The following is a 21,205-nucleotide window of genomic DNA, read 5'->3' on the forward strand; positions in this document are numbered from 1 at the left end:
CTGAATAAACTTACTTACTTATTTACTTATTAATGGCTTTCCCACAATGCACCACTGGGTCCCCGATTTTTTTTATACTGCGCACACCCATTCTCACATCCAGGACTACCAGCCTTTTCCTGCTTGATTTGAGGATGCTAGAATTTATGCTACTAGTAAGGCACCAACCCTGAAAGGGTTAATAAATGTATGGAAGAGGGTAAGGTACCTAGGGATTGGCAGAGAGCATGCATAGTTCCTTTGTATAAAGGCAAAGGGGACAAAAGAGAGTTCAAAAATTATAGGGGAGGAAGTCTGTTGAGTATACCTGGTAAAGTGTATGGTAGAGTTATTATTGAAAGAATTAAGAGGAAGACATAGAGTAGGATAGCAGATGAACAAGGAGGCTTTAGGAAAGGTAGGGGGCGTGTAGACCAAGTGTTTACAGATTAGTCATCTGTTGTGGGTCTCATCCTGGGAATAGGGGGGTAGTATACCATAGATAGGGCTGGGCTCTGACTTGAACTGAGGTAGGATAACAGCTCATAGCCTGTAAAATTTATTCGTATAAAAAAATGCCCAAGGAAGTTCATTAAGAAACTGGAGAAAGTCCAGAAGTATGGAATAAGGCTTGTTCCTGAGTTAAGAAGTCTCAGCTCTTAGGAGAGGCTAATAGAACTGAATCTAACAACACTGGGGTAGAGAAGAACCAAGGGAGATATGATAACATACAAAATACTCAGGGAAATTGATAGTGTAGACAGAGACAGGCTGTTTAGCAGGCAAGAAATGGGAAAGGTGGAGACATGGCTGGAAGTTAGACACAGATGAGCCACAGGGATGTCAGGAAGTGTCTCTTCAGGGGCCATCTTTTTCATTTCGTTCACCTCCTTTATTTTTCACCCGATTTCTTTTATTTTTGGTGTACGTTTAGAAGTGAATATGTAAATTAATATGACAAAGTTTCATTATGATTGGCCAAAAAACAACAGAAAAAAAATATTTACTGATTTTGACATATCGCAGCATGACATAACAAATTGGCACTCCGAGTGGCGCTTCCAACAATCCCAACTGTTAGAATACATCTAACACGACATTTTGGTGTATCCATTTCATCTAATATATCTTATTATCATCGTAAAAAAAAATACATTTCATAGGCTTTTTTTGGCATTCACCAAAGTATCTGCCTTTTACCTCCCACAAAATCAAAAATATTTGAGATATTCCAAAAAAGACAACTTCAAAAAATCAAACACACTTTGTTTTATATTGTCTGTGAAAATCATTTCAATACAATCATTAATAATGGCGCAGTGACAAGCAATAGACCAAAGTCTTACTTTCGAGATATTCAGGTAAACGCGTGGACTAGCTAATTACGTCAAGAAATTAAAAAAAAATCACGAAAATCGTGCTACTTTGGGCTTTTTTATGCAATATAAGTGATTTCTTCTCCATGGGGAAGTGGAACAGAATTCTTCCTCCGTAAGCCATGCGTATTGTAAGAGGCGACTAAAATGCCAGGAGCAAGGGGCTAGTAACCCCTTCTCCTGTATAAATTACTAAATTTAAAAAGAGGAACTTTCGTTTTTCTTTTTGGGCCACCCTGCCTTGGTGGGATACGGCCGTTTGTTGAAAAAAAAAAAGTGATTTCTTATTGTTTTCCGTGTACAGTACTCCATTTTCTGTGGTGCTACCAGAGGTAACATAGAAAACCTGTCTCTTATAGTGATGATCTATTGTAATCCTTTTCATCATGGTCAGCCACCACCCTCCGGGTATAACATACAAATATTATTATTTTGGCTGGCTTTCTTGTGCGTTTATCCAAGTTATCTTATGCATACTATCATTATTAAATAAATGATATAAGCAGAAAAAGGATATTAGTAATAATAGCGTCAGTTAAGACATCTTGTGAGTGGTGAGCAGACTGATGTCATCGGCAACTGGTTATTGCACCATCATGCAAGCTCCTCCCACATGGTAATGATATTAGTGGTAAATATAGTGTATTAGAAGGAAAAATAGAAAATTAAGAAACAAAAAATCTACAAAAAATTCACCTCGCACTTGCGCATATATTTACCTGGCGGGTCGTCACCTGACATGTTTCAAGTAGCTATAATTTGCTTTAGAAACATCATATTATGATGGGGTTTTCACCAAAATGTTCCCAGATACTTACACTATTTTTCTGTAAACAAAACACAAAATCATATTTTTTCACATAATTATTTTGACCACGTCAGAAACTGACCAAGGTGGCCCCTTCAGTCTCAGGGTAGTAGGAAAGTGGAATAGTCTCAGTGACAAAGTGGTGGAGGCAAGCTCTATACATAGCTTTAAGAGGAGGTGAGGCCCACAAGGCTAGGAGGGAGTAAGTCTGAAAAGTGTCGAGTTGAGAAGTAGGGGCCAGGATCTGAGAATCAACCACTGCAACCTCAAAAAGGAGAGCACATACATTCTATACACTACATTCAGAAGGAAATAAAGAACAACCCCAGTGAAAAGCATGGGTGCCATAGGCACAGTTAGCAAATATTGTGTCAACATCAGTAACATAAGACTTCCACCTACTATCAGTAGTTACCAGAAATAAAGCCTCAGCAAAGGTAGAAGTTTTTAAGAAGAAGCCGGACTACTACCTTCAAGTGCCAAATCACCCAGGCTTTGATGGCTCTGTAAGCCAGTAGGCTGCTAATAGCAACAGACAACCTGGTTAATGAGGTAATGAACAAGGCTGGTAGAAAGCCTCATGTAACTGGTCACAGGTGTATCATATAGGTATGCTTTCATTGACTAATAGGAGGAAACTACATATGACGTTAAAAAATTATTTGAAATATTAATAGCATAACCAAAATGCACTGATATACATTGTAAGTATTTAAGCATCGAGTCTATATCTTAATTTGTGTGTGACTGCCCTCTACCCTTCCCTGAAAATAGTTGAGGCTATTTCCTTTCCATTTTATAAATACTTCAAGACAGTTCATCTATGTAGTATATATGTGATTTCAAACAGATTATCTTTTTATTGTTTAACTTTGTTTTAATTACAGTTATCTGAAATATCTGGAATAGAAGCAGAAAACATTGAATTTGCTAAGGGTAAAGGAACATTTCCATGCGACATGTCTGTTATGGACATAACCAATGACCTTGATTGGACCGTTCGCAGTAGCCAGTTGGACCAACGACCATTTTACATTTTAGATGATGGTTCTATGATTTACTATAGGTAAGATCTTATTTTTATGAATTTCATCCAAAATGTAAGTTTCTTTTCGCTCCCACTGGTGGTGATGGTATTTTCATTGGTATTGTCTTGGTTGAACATTTTATTCATAAAGCTGTTCTATGTATATTTTTATTATTGTAATAGACCTACCCAGTCAAGATGCCAGACACCACCAAATTCAGAAAGATATTTTATTTCAGCATGATACAATGTTTGTACAAAGGTTAATGACATTTATGTGTGCATGCAGATAAGTCATAAGTGTTTTAGCTTGCTCATTAGTATGACCTTTTACAGAAGTAAAATAGTAATGAAAATATAGTAGAATTAATAGACTATTATACTAAAAAACTAAAAGTGGACATCCTAAAGTTTCCAGCATACCAAAAAAAAAAGGTTGTAGATGCCAATGACTATCAGCCAGTGACTATCAATAGTGGTCAGCATAATAGTAAATGATACAAGCATGTTCATTATGTACAAAGATAGGTTTTATTTCAGTATGGGCCTCAGTGGAAATAACTGAAGTACAGTGTTAGGCAAGCAGCATTTGTCTGGCACATATCCTATCCTCCATCTAAAAAAGAGAATGTGAGCAACAACAACTGTCTTGTGTTACCAGACATCAACTGTCTGCTTTTTTTTATTTGATGGTGGTTAATTGTGTGTAAATTTAGGGTAAGTTAGAGTAACCTAACCTAACCTAGATAGAATAAATAAATAGTACATACAGTAGAACCTCTACTTACAAGTGCAGCCACGTGCGAGTTTTTCCAGATACAAGCATCTGCTCGGTCGATTTTTTGCTTCCAGACGCGAGCAAAATTTCCAGATGCGAGCGGGCCTCAAGGGAGGTTAATTGACACTGGTGAGGGGGCTCTTGCTCTTGATCTAGGGAATTGGATCTCAGTTGTTTGTTGGACTATCTTATTGAAACTTGGGTAATGTTTGATGAAAAGATGCTTCTTAACTTACACTAAAAATGAAAGAAATCAGACCATAAATAATGGAGTTCACTTCTCAGCCTTTAGCCTCCCCTTAGCGGTATAATTTTGTATGGTTTTTATGGTTGTATTCTCGTTTTATTTGGTCTCGTGTGATAGAATGGAAGATATACTACAAAAATAAATATGATTTTAATTGGTTTCACGATGAAAAGTACCTTGAAATTGAGCTCAAAATAGCAGAAATATTAGATTCTTTGGCGACATCATGAGGTACCAGTGGCAGACATGAAGCAGCAGTGGCAGACAACATGAAGCAACAGTGGCAGACATCATGAGGTAGCAGTGGCAGACAACATGAAGCAGCAGTGGCAGACATCATGAGCAGTGACAGACATCATGAAGCAGCAGTGGCAAAGTGTAGAATTAAAAGTGTAGCAATTAAGTATAGCATTAAGAGTGTAGCAGTTAAGTGAAGCATTAAGAGTGTAGCACTTATAAGTGACTGTCTGACATTTTTGGGTTATCCTAGGTTCTCTACACATGTAGTTATGAGCAGGAATGGCTGCTGTGGTGGCCCAATAAACCCCAACAACAACAATGGCTGCTGTCACCACCACTAGCCACATACCTAATGACATGTATTTTATTCATTCTAGTGTATATATCATGTTTCTATGTTATTAATATTGTTCATTATGCCATATTACATGAATTGTGATAGATAAATAAGCTGTAAAGATGATGATAGGGAAATTATTAAGGTATTTTCTCATGCCTGGAATTCCACTGGAACGAATTAATTCCATATCAATTAGACTCTGCAAACGAGCAAATCCGATTGCGAGCAAGGTCATGGAACGGATTAAACTCGTAAGCAGAGGTTCCACTGTATATGTATTTGTTAAACATGCAAGATTTCAGGTACATCTTGCTACTTCTACTTACACTTCAGTCACACTACACATACATGTACAAGCATATACGTATATACGCACCCCTCTTGGTTTTCTTCTATTTTCTTTCTAGTTCTTGTTCTTGTTTATTTCCTCTTATCTCCACGGGGAAGTGGAACAGAATTCTTCCTCCATAAGTCATGCGTGTTGTAAGAGGCAACTAAAATGCCAGGAGCAAGGGGCTAGTAACCCATTCTGTATAAATTACTAAATTTAACCCTTTGACTGTCGCAAGCCCCTTTCTGAAACTGTCATTCTATGTTGCAAAATTTTGGGAAAAAAAAAAATTATTGAGAAATGACAGAGAATCTTTTTCCGATGGTAATGACACCAAAAGTATGAAATTTAGTCGAAAACTCACGGAATTACGCTCCTGTGAAATTAGCGGTCTCAGTGACATATATGCAACGGCGATTTTGCCAACTTTGAGCCCTGTTTTTGGCCAATTCTGTTGTTCCAGTTGACCAAACTCATAGCTCTTTCTTTAGAACTCCATTTTTTCTATCAGTTGAGTACAAGAAACTGCTCATTTACTGATATGAACTACCCAATAAAGTGGTCAGAAATTGGCAATTTGGCCAATTTCATGCAAATTAAAAAAGATGCCAATTTTAAAATAGAGTCCAGAATAAACAATGCAGACATTCTTGGCACTAAAATAACATATCCTTTGTTCATTAGTCACGTCTCTAGGCCCCTTTTATATTAATATTGCTTTCTATTTTAATATTTTATTCATACAAAAAAATACAAAATTTACTGCTATGCGGACTAATGCATTATTATAAAAATGGTATAAATAATATCAGTGCACTAGTGAAAGAATATTAGACTCCCCATTTGACGTGTATTGGACGTGTGGTGTGATTTGCTTACTCCTGAACATTGGTAAAAATCAAACATTTCCGCAATTTCAATTTCAAGGTCATTTTCATCATGAAACTAATCAAAATCATCTCTATTTCTGTAATATGTTTTCCATTTTATCACGTGAGACCATGAAAACAAGAATACAGTGATAAATACTATATGAAAATACACCTCAAAGTCAGCATTTTAATCCAAAAAAATGGTCTTTTTTTTTTTTATTATTAGTATTATGCACTGCATGCTGCAGGATTTTTTGTGGTGCACACTGACCACACATACCCATTCTCTCACATGTGGGCCTACCAGCTTTCTCCTTCTTGATTTGAAGCCGCTAGAATTTACACGTATTAATATGTCCGAAACAGTGGCACGTAAGACGTATGTGTACGACCAAAACAGTCAAAGGGTTATAAAGAGAAACTTTCGTTTTTCTTTTTGGGCCACCCTGCCTTGGTGGGATATGGCCAGTTTGTTGAAAAAAACCAATGTGTATTTGGAAAATAAAGGTTGGATATGAAAAGTGGATTATAGGAAGTGTATATGCACCTGGAGAAGAGAGAAGTGTAGAGGAGAGAGAGAGATTTTGGGAAATGTTGAGTGAATGTGTGGGGAGTTTTGAACCAAGTGTGAGAGTACTTGTGGTTGTGGATTTTAATGCTAAAGTAGGTAAAAATGTTGTGGAGGGAGTAGTAGGTAAACTTGGGGCACCAGGGGTAAAGGAAAATGGGGAGCCTTTAATTGAGCTATGTGTAAAAAGAGGTTTTGTAATAAGTAATGCATATTTTATGAAAAAGAGGATAAATAAATATACATGGTATGATATAGCACATAATGAAAGTCCAGTAGGGTCCTGCTTTTCGGCGTTTCGCCTTACAACATTCCACTAATATGGCGATCTCAGATTATGACCAAAACTTTCTATACGGCAAGTGGTCTTTCAAATACAGCACGGGGAACCCGGTTTGTTTACATTCTCCATGAGCACATCTCTCTATTATGTAATAATAATCACTCTTGGGTACATTAAATGTCTAATTTTATGTCACTATAGACATTTTCATTAATCCATCTATTATATTTTCTTCAAAATTATATAAGAAACACGTTACATAGCATATAAACGTGCTGTTTATATGCTATGGAGGTGTGGTTGCTGGGTGGAGGGGAAACATTGTTATACTAATAATAATCACTCTTGGGCACATAAACCTCTTGACTGTCGCAACCCCAAATCCTGAGGTGTCTCCTGGTGTCGCAAAATTTCCAGAAAAAAAAAAAATTCTTATGAAATTATAGAGAATCTTTTCTCGATTGTAATGACACCACAAGAACGAAATTTGATGGAAAAGTGACAGAATTACGCTCTTGCGAAGTTAGCGACCTTGGCGATATTTACGAATCGGCGATTTCGCCCACTTTGAGCCCCATTTTCGGCTAATTCCATTGTTCCAGTCGACCAAACTCGTAGCTATTTCTTTAGAACTCCATTTTGTTTATCGATTATGTACAAGAAACTGCCCGTTTACCTATTTCAACTACCCAGTAACGTGGTCAGAAATTTGCAATTTGGCCAATTTCACGAAAATTAAAAAATATGACAATTTCAAAATAGGGTCCAGAATGAACAATGCAGACATTCCTGGCTCTAAAATAACATTTTCTTTGTTCATCAGTCACGTCTCCAGGCCCCTCTGATATTACTCTTGCTTTCTATTTTGAATTTTTGTTCAAACAAAAAATAGATTTACTCTTATGCAGACTACTGCAATATTGTAATAAGTGTATAAATAATGTCAACCCATTCATGACTGCATATTAGAATGGCTACTTGGACATTTATTGGAAAATGACATCATTTGTTTACTTTTGAACATCAGCAAAAATCAAACATTTCCCCTACTTTGAGCTCCATTTCAAGGTTCTTTTCATAGTAAAACCAATCAAAATCACCTCTATTTCTATAATATGCTTTCCATTCTATCAATTGAGACCAAGAAAACGAGAATACAACAATAAATACTATACGAAAATAGACCACAAAGTTAGCATTTTAATTAAAAAAACCGTCTGAGTTTTTTTTTCTCATTATGCACTGCGTGCTGCAGGATTTTTTTTATATGGTGCACACTGACCCATTCTCTCACATGTGGGCCTACCAGCTTTCTCCTGCTTGATTAAAAGCTGCTAGAATTTATGAATATATATACGTCAAAAACGCTGGCTCGTAAGATGTATACAGTGGACCCCCGGTTAACGATATTTTTTCACTTCAGAAGTATGTTCAGGTGCCAGTACTGACCGAATTTGTTCCCATAAGAAATATTGTGAAGTAGATTAGTCCATTTCAGACCCCCAAACATACACGTACAAACGCACTTACATAAATACACTTACATAATTGGTCGCATTCGGAGGTAATCGTTATGCGGGGGTCCACTGTATATACGACCAAAACAGTCAAAGGGTTAAATGTCTTATTTTACATTAATATAGACATTTTCATTAATCCATCTATTATATTTTCTTAAATTATATAAGAAACATGTTACATAGCATATAAACATGCTGTTTATATGCTATGGAGGAGTGGGTGCCGGGTGGAGAGAAAACATTACGTAATACAGTGGACCCCCGCCTTATGATATTAATCCATTCCTGAGAGCTCATCATAAGCCAAAATTATCATTAGCCGAATTAATTTTCTCCATAAGAAATAATGGAAATCAAATTAATCCGTTCCTGACATCCCAAAGTATGAAAAAAAAATTTTTTTTTACCACATAAAATATTAATTTTAATGCACACAAACTGAAGAAGACATGCACAATTACTACTCTACTAAGAATAGAATACATGACACTTACCTTTATTGAAGATCTGGTGATGATTGATGGGATGGGAGGAGGGGAGAGTGTGGAAGTTATTGTTTGGAAGGGGAATCCCCTTCCATTAGGACTTGAGGTAGCAAGTCCTTTTCCGGGGTTACTTCCCTTCTTCGTTTAATGCCACTAGGACCAGCTTGAGAGTCACTGGACCTCTGTTGCACAACAGATATGTCCATAGAGCTCTGTACCTCCCGTTCCTTTAAGACTTTCCTAAAATGGGCCATAACATTGTCATTGTACAGGTTGCCAACACGGCTTGCAGTAGCTGTGTCAGGGTAATTTTCATCCGTAAAGGTTTGCAGTTCAACCCACTTTGCACACATTTCCTTAATCTCTCTTTTCAATTCCATACTAATTCTTGCCCTTTTTACCACAGGGATGGCACTAGAAGCTTTCTTGGGGTCCATGGTGACTTACTTTGCAGTTACAAGCACTAAAAACACTGGGATAATGTGAAATGTACCGAATGTATGTGTAGATGCGACCGCACTGGCTGGCTTGTAAACGCTGGCACTGAGGCCACACGTAGGACGCGTCCCGGACGAATCACATAAGGCGAGTTTTTTATTGTGAGGCGAGGCAAAATTTTTCGTTCAAATGCTTCGTATGGCGGATTTAACGTAACGCGATGCATTCGTAAGGCAGGGGTCCACTGTACTAATAATCACTCTTGGGCACATTAAATGTCTTATTTTACGTTAATATAGACATTTTCATTAATCCATATACATGTATTATATTTTCTTCAAAAGTATATAAGAAACACGTTACATAACATATAAACATTTTGTTTATGTACTATGGAGGTGTGATAGCTGGTCAGAGGGAAAACATTACGTCACTCCCCTTAATACATAATGCTTTTGTTCACAATTCTCGGCATGAATTATTCATTACTTCTCCCTTTGTTTATGTTGGCATCTAAAGGTAGTTGTTAGAAACAATTAAACTTAGCAAACATGGTATGTTGATGGTAATATGGCTCTGGGCCACATTAAATATCGTGTAGGTCTATACCTGAGTAAACTTACACACTGTGCTGGCATGCAGACTAAGAGTGTCTTATTAGTCATGAAGATGCCATATTAATGATAATAATAACACAATAATAATCACTCTAAGGAGTATTAAATATCATATAAAACTTTAATATAGAGATTTTGCTTAATCCATCTACATACACCCCACAGTAGAATAAATTCACATAAATATGAGATGTGGTAGCTAGGTGACTTGTAGAACTTGTGGTAGCCAGGCGACTTGTAGGACTTGTGGTAGCCAGGCGACTTGTAGGACTTGTGGTAGCTAGGCAGCTTGTGGTAGCCAGGCAACTTGTAGGACTTGTGGTAGCCAGGCAACTTGTAGGACTTGTGGTAGCCAGGCAACTTGTAGGACTTGTGGTAGCCAGGCAACTTGTAGGACTTGTGGTAGCCAGGCAACTTGTAGGACTTGTGGTAGCCAGGCAACTTGTAGGACTTGTGGTAGCCAGGCAACTTGTAGGACTTGTGGTAGCCAGGCAACTTGTAGGACTTGTGGTAGCCAGGCAACTTGTAGGACTTGTGGTAGCCAGGCAACTTGTAGGACTTGTGGTAGCCAGGCAACTTGTAGGACTTGTGGTAGCCAGGCAACTTGTAGGACTTGTGATGAAAGCCAGACGTGTTCATCTGGTTTGTTTACATTATGTGTGGGTGGGGAGGGCTGCCCTTCCTGACTACCCATACTTCCCAACCTGACTTCATACAAATAAAATTCACCTCTCACCCTACATTAAGACTACAAATATTTTAAGGTAATTAATGAGTGTACTATATATGCATTTTATCACTCTAGGGAGCTTAATGTCATAGTAGGTGGGAGTGGCCAGGCAGGATGCCATACCTTCCACACGACTTTCTACAAATAAATACTTTTCACCTCTCGCCCTACATTAAGACCATTAAGACTACAAATACAGTGGAACCTCGCCTAACAAACGCATCGCATAACGTTAAATCTGCCTAGCGATACATTTTAACGCAAAAATTTTGCCTCGGCTAGCGCTAAAAAGCTCACTAAACGCGGTTCGTTCGAGACGCGTCCACGTGCGGCCTGAGCCCGCCTAACTTGTTCCGTGGGTGCCAGTGTTTACAAGCCAACCACCGCAGTCGCTTCCAAGCATACAATTGGAACATTTCATATTATCACAGCCTTTTTAGTGATTGCACCTGCAAAATAAGTCACCATGGGCCCCAAGAAAGCTTCTAGTGCCAACCCTACAGCAAAAAGAGTGAGAATTACTATGGATATGAAGAAAGAGATCATTGCTAAGTATGAAAGTGGAGTGTGTGTCTCCGAGCTGGCCAGGTTGTACACAAAACCCCAATCAGCCATCGCTACTATTGTGGCCAAGAAAACGGCAATCAAGGAAGCTGTTCTTGCCAAAGGTGCAATTTTGTTTTCGAAACAGATCACAAGTGATAGAAGATGTTGAGAGACTGTTATTGGTGTGGATAAACAAAAAACTGATAGCAGGAGATAGCATCTCTCAAGCGATCATATGTGAAAAGGCTAGGAAGTTGCATGACGATTTAATTAGAAAAATTCCTGCAACTAGTGATGATGTGAGTGAATTTAAGGCCAGCAAAGGTTGGTTTGAGAGATTTAAGAATCGTAATGGCATACATAGTGATAAGGCATGGTGAGGCTGCCAATTCGGACCACAAAGCAGCTGAAAAATATGTGCAGGAATTCAAGGAGTACATAGACAGTGAAGGACTGAAACCTGGACAAGTGTTTAATTGTGACAAAACAGGCCTGTTTTGGAAGAAAATGCCAAACAGGACGTACATTACTCAGGAGGAAAAGGCACTCCCAGGACATAAGCCTAAGAAAGACAGGCTTACTCTGTTGATGTGTGTCAGTACTAGTGGTGATTGCAAAGTGAAGCCTTTATTGGTGTATCACTCTGAAACTCCCAGAGTGTTCAGGAAAAACAATGTCCTCAAGGCTAATTTGTGTGTGCTGTGGAGGGCAAACAGTAAGGCATGGGTCACTAGGGACTTTTTCTATGACTGGTTACACCATGCATTTGCCGCACTGTGAAAAATTACCTAATTGAAAAGAAATTAGACCTTAAGTGCCTCCTGGTATTAGACAATGCTCCTGGTCATTCTTCAGACGTGGCAGAGCGACTTTCTGCGAAAATGAGCTTCATTAAGGTCAAGTTTTTGCCTCCTAATACCATTCCTCTCCTGCAGCCCATGGACCAGCAGGTCATTTCCAACTTCAAGAAACTGTACACAAAAGCTATGTTTGAAAGGTGCTTTGTAGTGACCTCAGAAACTCGATTGACTCTAAGAGAGTTTTGGAGAGATCACTTTAGCATCCTCAATTGTGTAAACATTATAGGTAAGGCTTGGGAGGAAGTGACTAAGAGGACCTTGAACTCTGCTTGGAAGAAACTGTGGCCAGAATGTGTAAACAAAAGGGATTTTGAAGGGTTTGAGGCTAACCCTGGGAATCCTATGCCAGTTGAGGAATCCATTGTGGCATTGGGGAAGTCCTTGGAGTTGGAGGTTAGTGGGGAGGATGTGGAAGAGTTGGTGGTGGAGGACAATGAAGAACTAACCACTGATGAGCTGCTAGATCATCTTCAACAGCAAGAGGCCACACCTGAGGAAACTGCTTCGGAGGAGGGGATAGAGAAATTGAGGAAGTTGCCTACTTCAAAGATTAAGGAAATGTGTGCAATGTGGCTTAAAGTGCAAACCTTTTTTGATGAAAGAAAATCACCCTCGCACAGATATTGCAAGCCGTGTTGGCAACCTGTACACTGACAATGTTGTGAAACACTTTAGGAATGTCATAAAGGAACGGGAAGTACAGGCCTCTGTGGACAGATATGTTGTGCGGCAGGGGTCCAGTGACTCTCAAGCTGGTCCTAGTGGCATTAAAAGAAGGGAAGTAACCCCGGAAAAGGACTTGCCACCTCAAGTCCTAATGGAAGGGGATTCCCCTTCTAAACACTAACACCATCAACACACACCCCTTCTCCCATCCCATCAATCATCACCAGATCTTCAATAAAGGTAAGTGTCATGTAACTGTGCATGTCTTCTTCAGTTTGTGTGCATTAAAATTAATATTTCATGTGGTAAAATTTTTTTTTGTTCATACTTTGGGGTGTCAGGAACAGATGAATTTGATTTCCATTATTTCTTATGGGGAAAATTAATTCGCCTAATGATAATTTCGCCTAACGTTGAGCTCTAAGGAATGGATTAATAGCGTTAGGCGAGGGTCCACTGTATTTTGAAGTAAGTACAGCGTCTACTGTATATGCATTTTATCACTCTAGGGAGCCTTAAGCATCATAGTACAGGTCCTCCCTCACAAATCCGGCATCATTGGGACCTGTAGTGTGCTGGATTACAGAGTGGTTAGGTTAGAATACACTTAATAAAATTAACCAACTTGACTTACACAAAGTTCATTGAACATCGGCAAAAATCGAACATTTCCGCTACTTTGAGCTCAATTTCAAGGTACTTTTCTTCATGAAAGCAATCAAAATCATGTCTATTTCTGTAATATATCTTCTATTCTATCAAACAAGTCCAAAAAAATGAGAATACAACCATAAAAACCATACGAAAATATACTGCAAAGAGGCGGCTAACGGCTGAGAAATGAACTTCCTTATTTATCGTCCATCTTCTTTATTTTTGTTGTACGTTAAGAAGCATCTTTCCATCATACATTGCCCAAGTTTCAATGAGATAGCCCAACAAGCAACCGAAAAAAAAAAAATTACCAAAAAATTATATACACGTATATGGGTTATCCTAGGTTCTCTATACATACGCTGCTGTGTATGATAATCTATGTAACTGTATTTGTGTATACCTGAATAAACTTATTTACTTCTAATCTGTCATCTGAGTACAAGAAACCGCACATTCACTTATTTCAACTACCCAATAAAGTGAGAAATTGGCAATTTGGCCGATTTCACACAAATTTCAACAGATGCCAATTTCAAAATAGGCATTGCTTACTCTTGAGCTTCGCTAAAGAATAGAACATTTTCGCTACTGTAAACGCAATTTCAAGGTGCTTTTTGTCATGAAAGCAATCAAAATCATACCTATTTCTGTAATATATCTTTCATTTTATCAAATGAGTCCGAAAAAATGAGAATATAACCATAAAAACCATACAAAAATATACCGCTAAGTGGCCGCTAATGGCTGAGAAGTGAATTCTGCTATTTATGGTCTGATTTTTTTCATTTTTGGTGTACGTTAAGAAGTATCTTTGCATCATACATTGCCCAAGTTTCAATAAGATAACTCAACAAACAACTGAGAAAATAATATAATAATAGTAATAATTATAAGTACTGTAGTAGGTTGGTAGACAGCAAACGCCCAGGGAGGTACTACCATCCTGCCAAGTGAGCGTAAAACGAAAGCTTGTAATTGTTTTACATGATGGTAGGATTGCTGGTGTCCATTTTTCTGTCTCATAAACATGCAAGGTTTCAGGTACATCTTGCTACTTCTACTTACACTTAGGTCACACTACACATACATGTACAAGCATATATATACACACCCTTCTGGGTTTTCTTCTATTTTCTTACTAGTTCTTGTTCTTATTTATTTTATCTTACCTCCATGGGAAAGTGGAACAGAATTCTTCCTCCGTAAGCCATGTGTGTTGTAGGAGGTGACTAAAATGCTGGGACCAAGGGGCTAGTAACCCCTTCTCCTGTATATATTACTAAATGTAAAAGGAGAAACTTTGGTTTTTCCTTTTGGGCCACCCCGCCTCGGTGGGATACGGCCAGTGTGTTGAAAGAAAGAATAATACAGTGGAACCTCTACTTACGAGTTTAATCCGTTCCATGACCTTGCTCGCAACTGGATTTGCTCGTTTGCAGAGTCAATTTTCCTCATTTAAATTAATTGAAATGCAATTAATCCGTTCCAGTGAAATTCTGTACTTCAATAATTTCGCTAATATGAACTCTACGGCTTATTTATCTATCTCACTTCATCTAATATGACATAATAAACAATATAAATAACATAGAAACCTGATATATGTATACTCTAAAATGAATAAAATATGTCATTCATGTAGTGGTATGGGCGGTGCCGGCGGTGGACGAGAGTTTGTCTGGAGACCGGGCAAAATTCTTCATGAATAATTTCGCTAATATCTATACGGCTTATTTATATATCACAGTTCATCTAATATGACATAACAGACAATATAAATAACATAGAAACACGATATATACTCTAGAATGAATAAAATATGTCATTATGTAACAGGTGGAGGCGGCCACAACCGCTCCCTCTTTGTTGTGGTAAACACTGCCATCTAGTGACGGCCTTTTGAAGCCGTCTATTATTATAATTATTATATGTAGTACATTATTATATATGTATTATTATTATACATATGTTGTAATTATTATTATTGTATTATACTATTATTATTATTATACATATTATTCATATTATTATTATACACATTATTATTATTATTGTTATTATTATTATTATTATTATTATTATTATTATATAAATTATTTGTAATTTTTATTCACACACAAAATATAAGATTTTCTGTTATTCCTTATTGCAATAATTGTGTAAGTATGTCAACCCATTCACGACTGCATATTGGAATGGACAGTGACGTCATTTGTTTACTCTGAAACAGCCAAGCAATGGACCATTTCTCCTAGGTTGAGCTCAATTTCAAGGCACTTTTTGTCATGGAACCAATCAAAATCATATCTATTTCTGTAATATATCTTCCATTCTATCAAATGAGACCAAAAAAATGAGAATACAACCATAAAAACCATATGAAAATACCACTAAGGGGGTGGCTAATTGCTGAGAAGTGAGCTCCATTATTTATGCTTAGATTTCTTTTATTATTATTATTATCATTATTATTATATAAATAATTTGTAATTTTTATTCACACAAAAAATATAAGATTTACTGTGAGGTCATTTGTTTACACTGAAACAGCCAAGCAATGGACCATTTCTCCTAGGTTGAGCTCTATTTCAAGGTACTTTTCGTCGTGAAAGCAATCAAAACCATAAAAACCATTCGAAATTACCACTAAGGGGTGGCTAATTGCTGAAAAGTGAACTCCATTATTTATGCTTGGATTTCTTTCATTTTTGGTGTACGTTAAGAAGCATCTTTCCATCATACATTGCCCAAGTTTCAATAAGATAGTCCAACAAACAAATGAGATACAATTCCCGAGATCAAGAGCAAGAGCCCCTCACCAGTGTCAAGGAACCTGCCTTGAGGTCTGCTTGCTTGTGGAAATTTTGCTCGCTTATGGAAGCAAAAAAAAACGACCCATCAGCTGCTCGTATTTGGAAAAACTCGCACGTGGACACGTTCGCAAGTAGAGGTTCCACTGTAATAATATCTTTATTTACTACACGTACATGTACATGGGATACAGACATAGCTGACATCAGTGACATACTACTATATAGAAAGCCACTTGTTATGCAGAGTATTTCAAGCAAATTAGGTCAGTGTCTCAGGATAACGCCCACACCAGTCGACTAACACCTAGGTACCCATTTACTGATGGTTGAACATAGACAACAGGTGTAAAGAAACATGCCTAATGTTTCTACCCTGGCTGGGAATCGAACATTTACCAAAAATCATATATGACTAACTCAAGCCAGGTACTAGAAATAAGCCATGTTAACTTTTTTTTGGGTTATCCTAGGTTCTCTACACATGTGCTGCTATGTGTGATAATCTATATAGAGAAAATAACTTTTTTGTTTCAGGTTTATGATGCAGTACGAGTGTATATCACAGTTAGCCCTGTGCTATACTACTCCGTTTTCTCTAATATAAGCCCCCAAGACAGGGATAGGAGAATGGTATTTTTATACCATATCCTCTTCATACCTCCATCGAACTGCTCGGTATTATGCGAAATATTATTTATTCTGGAGTATTTAACATGTTTTATGTTATTTATATTGTTTATTATGTCATATTAGATCAATTGTGATAGGCAAATAAGCTGTAGTGTTGATATTAGCATAATAATAAAGCATATTATCCTGCATCATGAAACTGAGCTCATGGCAACCGACATTGGCTTCAAAGCCACCTTATCTTTAATGGATAATGTACTGTGTCACTGCTTTACATAATGAGAAGCATTTCTTTTATTCATTAGAACCATGGCTAGGGCTAAAAGTAAACAGGTTATAACAATAAATGGGGAAAAAAAAATTGGAATGACTTATGCAGCAAGTAGCACCACCAAACAGTACCAGCAGGTTGGTGTGGCGACCCTGGAAATTTGAAATTGTGCTAGCCAAAATTAGTGCCCAATAACTGATTGCCAGATTTGTGATGGCAGACCTGTATAGTATGTGTGGGTGGGGTGGCCAGGAGGGCTACCACACGTGACTTCTTAAGAGTAAATACTACTCACCTTTTGCCCTACATTAAGACTACAAATATTTTGAGGTAAATAATGAGTGTACTGTGTGTGTATTTTACTTTTTAATGCCTAGTTCTATTGCTAACTTAATATATGTTAGTGTAAACTTGTTATCTGGCATTTATATGCATTTATAAATGGAAAAATGGAGTTCTGCTTTCTGGCAGTAGCCTGGAACCTAACCTGCCGAATAAGTGGGGCCCTACTGTAGTTTGTTAGATTAGGCATTGGTGGATAAAAGGTTGATGGGTAGACTCCAGGATGTACATGTTTATAGAGGGGCAACTGATATATCGGATCATTATTTAGTTGTAGCTACAGTGAGAGTAAGAGGTAGATAGGACAAGAGGAAAATGGCAACAAGTAAGAAAGGTGAAAGTGTATAAACTAAGGGAGGAGGAAGTTCGGGTGAGATATAAGCAACTATTGGGAGAAAGGTGGGCTAATGCCAGTATGAGTAGTGGGGGAGTTGAAGAGGTTTGGAATGGTTTTAAAAATGCGGTATTAGAATGTGGGGCAGAAGTTTGTGGTTATAGGAGGGTGGGGGCAAGAGGAAAGAGGAGTGTTTGGTGGAATGATGAAGTAAAGGGGGTGATAAAAGAGAAAAAGGTAGCTTATGAGAGGTTTTTACAAAACGGAGAGCAGAGTATATGGAGAGTTAAAGAAAGGTGAAGAGAGTGGTGAGAGAGTGCAAAAGGAGAGCAGATGATAAGAGTGGGAGAGGCACTGTCAAGAAATTTTAATGAAAATTAGAAAAAAAAATTTGGAGCGAGTTAACAAGTTAAGAAAGCCTAGGGAACGAATGGATTTGTCAGTTAAAAACAGAGTAGGGGAGTTAGTAGATGGGGAGATGGAGGTATTGGGTAGATGGTGGGAATATTTTGAGGTACTTCTATATGTCAATGAAGAAGGGAGGTGGTAATTTCATGCATTGGCCAGGGAGGTATACCATCTTTTAGATGTGAAGAACAGGATGTGAGTGTGGGGGAGGTGCGTGAGGCATTATATAGAATGAAAGGGGGTAAAGCAGCTGGAACTGATGGGATCATGACAGAAATGTTAAAAGCAGGAGGGGATATAGTGTTAGTGGTTGGTATTTTTGTTTAATAAATGTATGAAAGAGGGGAAGGTACCTAGGGATTGCCAGAGAGCATGTATAGTTCCTCTATATAAAGGGAACGGGGACAAAAGAGACTGTAAAAATTATAGAGGAATTAGTTTACCGAGTATACCAGGAAAAGTGTACGGTAGGGTTATTATTGAAAGAATTAAAGGTAAGACAGAATGTAGGATTGTGGATGAGCAAGGAGGTTTTAAAGTGGGTAGGGGATGTGTAGATCAAGTGTTTATTTATTTATTTATTTATTTTATGTCTTTGCAAACAGTACATTGAGATTTTGTATTTACAATAGTGGGTTGCAATGCAAAGAGAGCCTCTATTATGCCTAGGCATTATGGGCCAACTTAACATTTTTGGCTTAGTCTACTTAATACTAAGGAGTATATCATAGTTGTACAGTAGGATAGTAATTATTTCATAGTTGTACAGTAGAATATTAATTATAAATGAAACATATATGTGAACAGTATTTAGATAAAGGTAGGGAAGTTTTTATTGCATTTATGGATTTAGAAAAGGAATATGATAGTGGATAGGGGAGCAATGTGGCAGATGTTGCAGGTACGGTGGAACCTCTACTTGCAAGCATGTCCATGTGAGAGTTTTTCCAAATAAGAGCAGTCGATGGGTCGATCTTTTGCTTCCATACGCAAGCAAAATTTCCACAAGCGAACAGACCTCAAGGCAGGTTCCTTGACACTGGTGAGGGACTCTTGCTCTTGATCTCGGGAATTGCATCTCATTTGTCTGTTGGACTATCTTATTGAAACTTGGGCAATGTATGATGGAAAGATGCTTCTTAACGTACACCAAAAATGAAAGAAATCTAAGCATAAATAATGGAGTTCACTTCTCAGAAATTAGCCACCCCTTTGCAGTAATTTCAAATTGTTTTTATGATTGTATTCTCGTTTTTATGGTCTCATTTGATAGAATGGAGATATATTACAGAAATAGATATGATTTTAATTGCTTTCACGACAAAAAGTACCTTGAAATAGAGCTCATCCTAGGAGAAATGGTCCATTGCTTGGCTGTTTCAGAGTAAACAAATGACGTCACTGTCCATTCCAATATGCAGTCGTGAATGGGTTGACATTATTTATTCAATTATTGCAATAAGGAATAACAGTAAATCTTATATTTTTTGTGTACGTATTTATATAATAATAATAATAATAATAATAATGTATAATAATAATATGCATAATAATAATAGTATGATATAATACAATAATAATCATAATAATATAATATGGGAGACTTAGTAGGTAGTAGGTTGGTAGACAGCAACCACCCAGGGAAGTACTACCGTCCTGCCAGATGACTGTGAAACAAAAACCTGTAACTGTTTTGCATGATGGTAGGATTGCTGGTTTCTTTTTCTGTCTCATAAACACGCTAAGATAACAGGGATATCTTGCTACTCCTACTTACACTTTGGTCACACTTCACAGACACGCACATGCATATATATATATATACATACATCTAGGTTTTTCTCCTTTTTCTAAATAGCTCTTGTTCTTTTTTATTTCTTCTATTGTCCATGGGGAAGTGGAAAAGAATCTTTCCTCCGTAAGCCATGCGTGTCGTATGAGGCGACTAAAATGCCGGGAGCAATGGGCTAGTAACCCCTTCTCCTGTATACAATTACTAAAAAAGAGAAGAAGAAAAACTTTATAAAACTGGGTTGCTTAAATGTGCGTGGATGCAGTGCGGATGACAAGAAACAGATGATTGCTGATGTTATGAATGAAAAGAAGTTGGATGTCCTGGCCCTAAGCGAAACAAAGCTGAAGGGGGTAGGAGAGTTTCAGTGGGGGGAAATAAATGGGATTAAATCTGGAGTATCTGAGAGAGTTAGAGCAAAGGAAGGGGTAGCAGTAATGTTAAGTGATCAGTTATGGAAGGAGAAAAGAGAATATGAATGTGTAAATTCAAGAATTATGTGGATTAAAGTAAAGGTTGGATGTGAGAAGTGGGTCATAATAAGCGTGTATGCACCTGGAGAAGAGAGGAATGCAGAGGAGAGAGAGAGATTTTGGGAGATGTTAAGTGAATGTATAGGAGCCTTTGAACCAAGTGAGAGAGTAATTGTGGTAGGGGACTTGAATGCTAAAGTAGGAGAAACTTTTAGAGAGGGTGTGGTAGGTAAGTTTGGGGTGCCAGGTGTAAATGATAATGGGAGCCCTTTGATTGAACTTTGTATAGAAAGGGGTTTAGTTATAGGTAATACATATTTTAAGAAAAAGAGGATAAATAAGTATACACGATATGATGTAGGGCGAAATGACAGTAGTTTGTTGGATTATGTATTGGTAGATAAAAGACTGTTGAGTAGACTTCAGGATGTACATGTTTATAGAGGGGCCACAGATATATCAGATCACTTTCTAGTTGTAGCTACACTGAGAGTAAAAGGTAGATGGGATACAAGGAGAATAGAAGCATCAGGGAAGAGAGAGGTGAAGGTTTATAAACTAAAAGAGGAGGCAGTTAGGGTAAGATATAAACAGCTATTGGAGGATAGATGGGCTAATGAGAGCATAGGCAATGGGGTCGAAGAGGTATGGGGTAGGTTTAAAAATGTAGTGTTAGAGTGTTCAGCAGAAGTTTGTGGTTACAGGAAAGTGGGTGCAGGAGGGAAGAGGAGCGATTGGTGGAATGATGATGTAAAGAGAGTAGTAAGGGAGAAA

At 37.7% G+C, this 21,205-nt stretch overlaps 1 protein-coding gene across 13 annotated transcripts in view; it reads left to right on the forward strand.

Annotated features, from left to right (window-relative positions):
* The window catches only part of Usp47 (ubiquitin specific protease 47), a 433,614-nt gene that overhangs the window by 396,434 nt on the left and 15,975 nt on the right, over window positions 1–21,205 (forward strand). For all 13 annotated transcript variants that reach the window (XM_070083998.1, XM_070083999.1, XM_070083995.1 and 10 more), the window contains one exon: window positions 3,051–3,229. In XM_070083998.1, the coding sequence (XP_069940099.1) occupies window positions 3,051–3,229 (179 nt within the window). The remainder of the gene's footprint in view (window positions 1–3,050; window positions 3,230–21,205) is intronic.

This window comes from Cherax quadricarinatus, chromosome 11 (genome assembly GCF_038502225.1).
Source record: "Cherax quadricarinatus isolate ZL_2023a chromosome 11, ASM3850222v1, whole genome shotgun sequence".
Lineage (NCBI taxonomy): Eukaryota > Metazoa > Arthropoda > Malacostraca > Decapoda > Parastacidae > Cherax > Cherax quadricarinatus.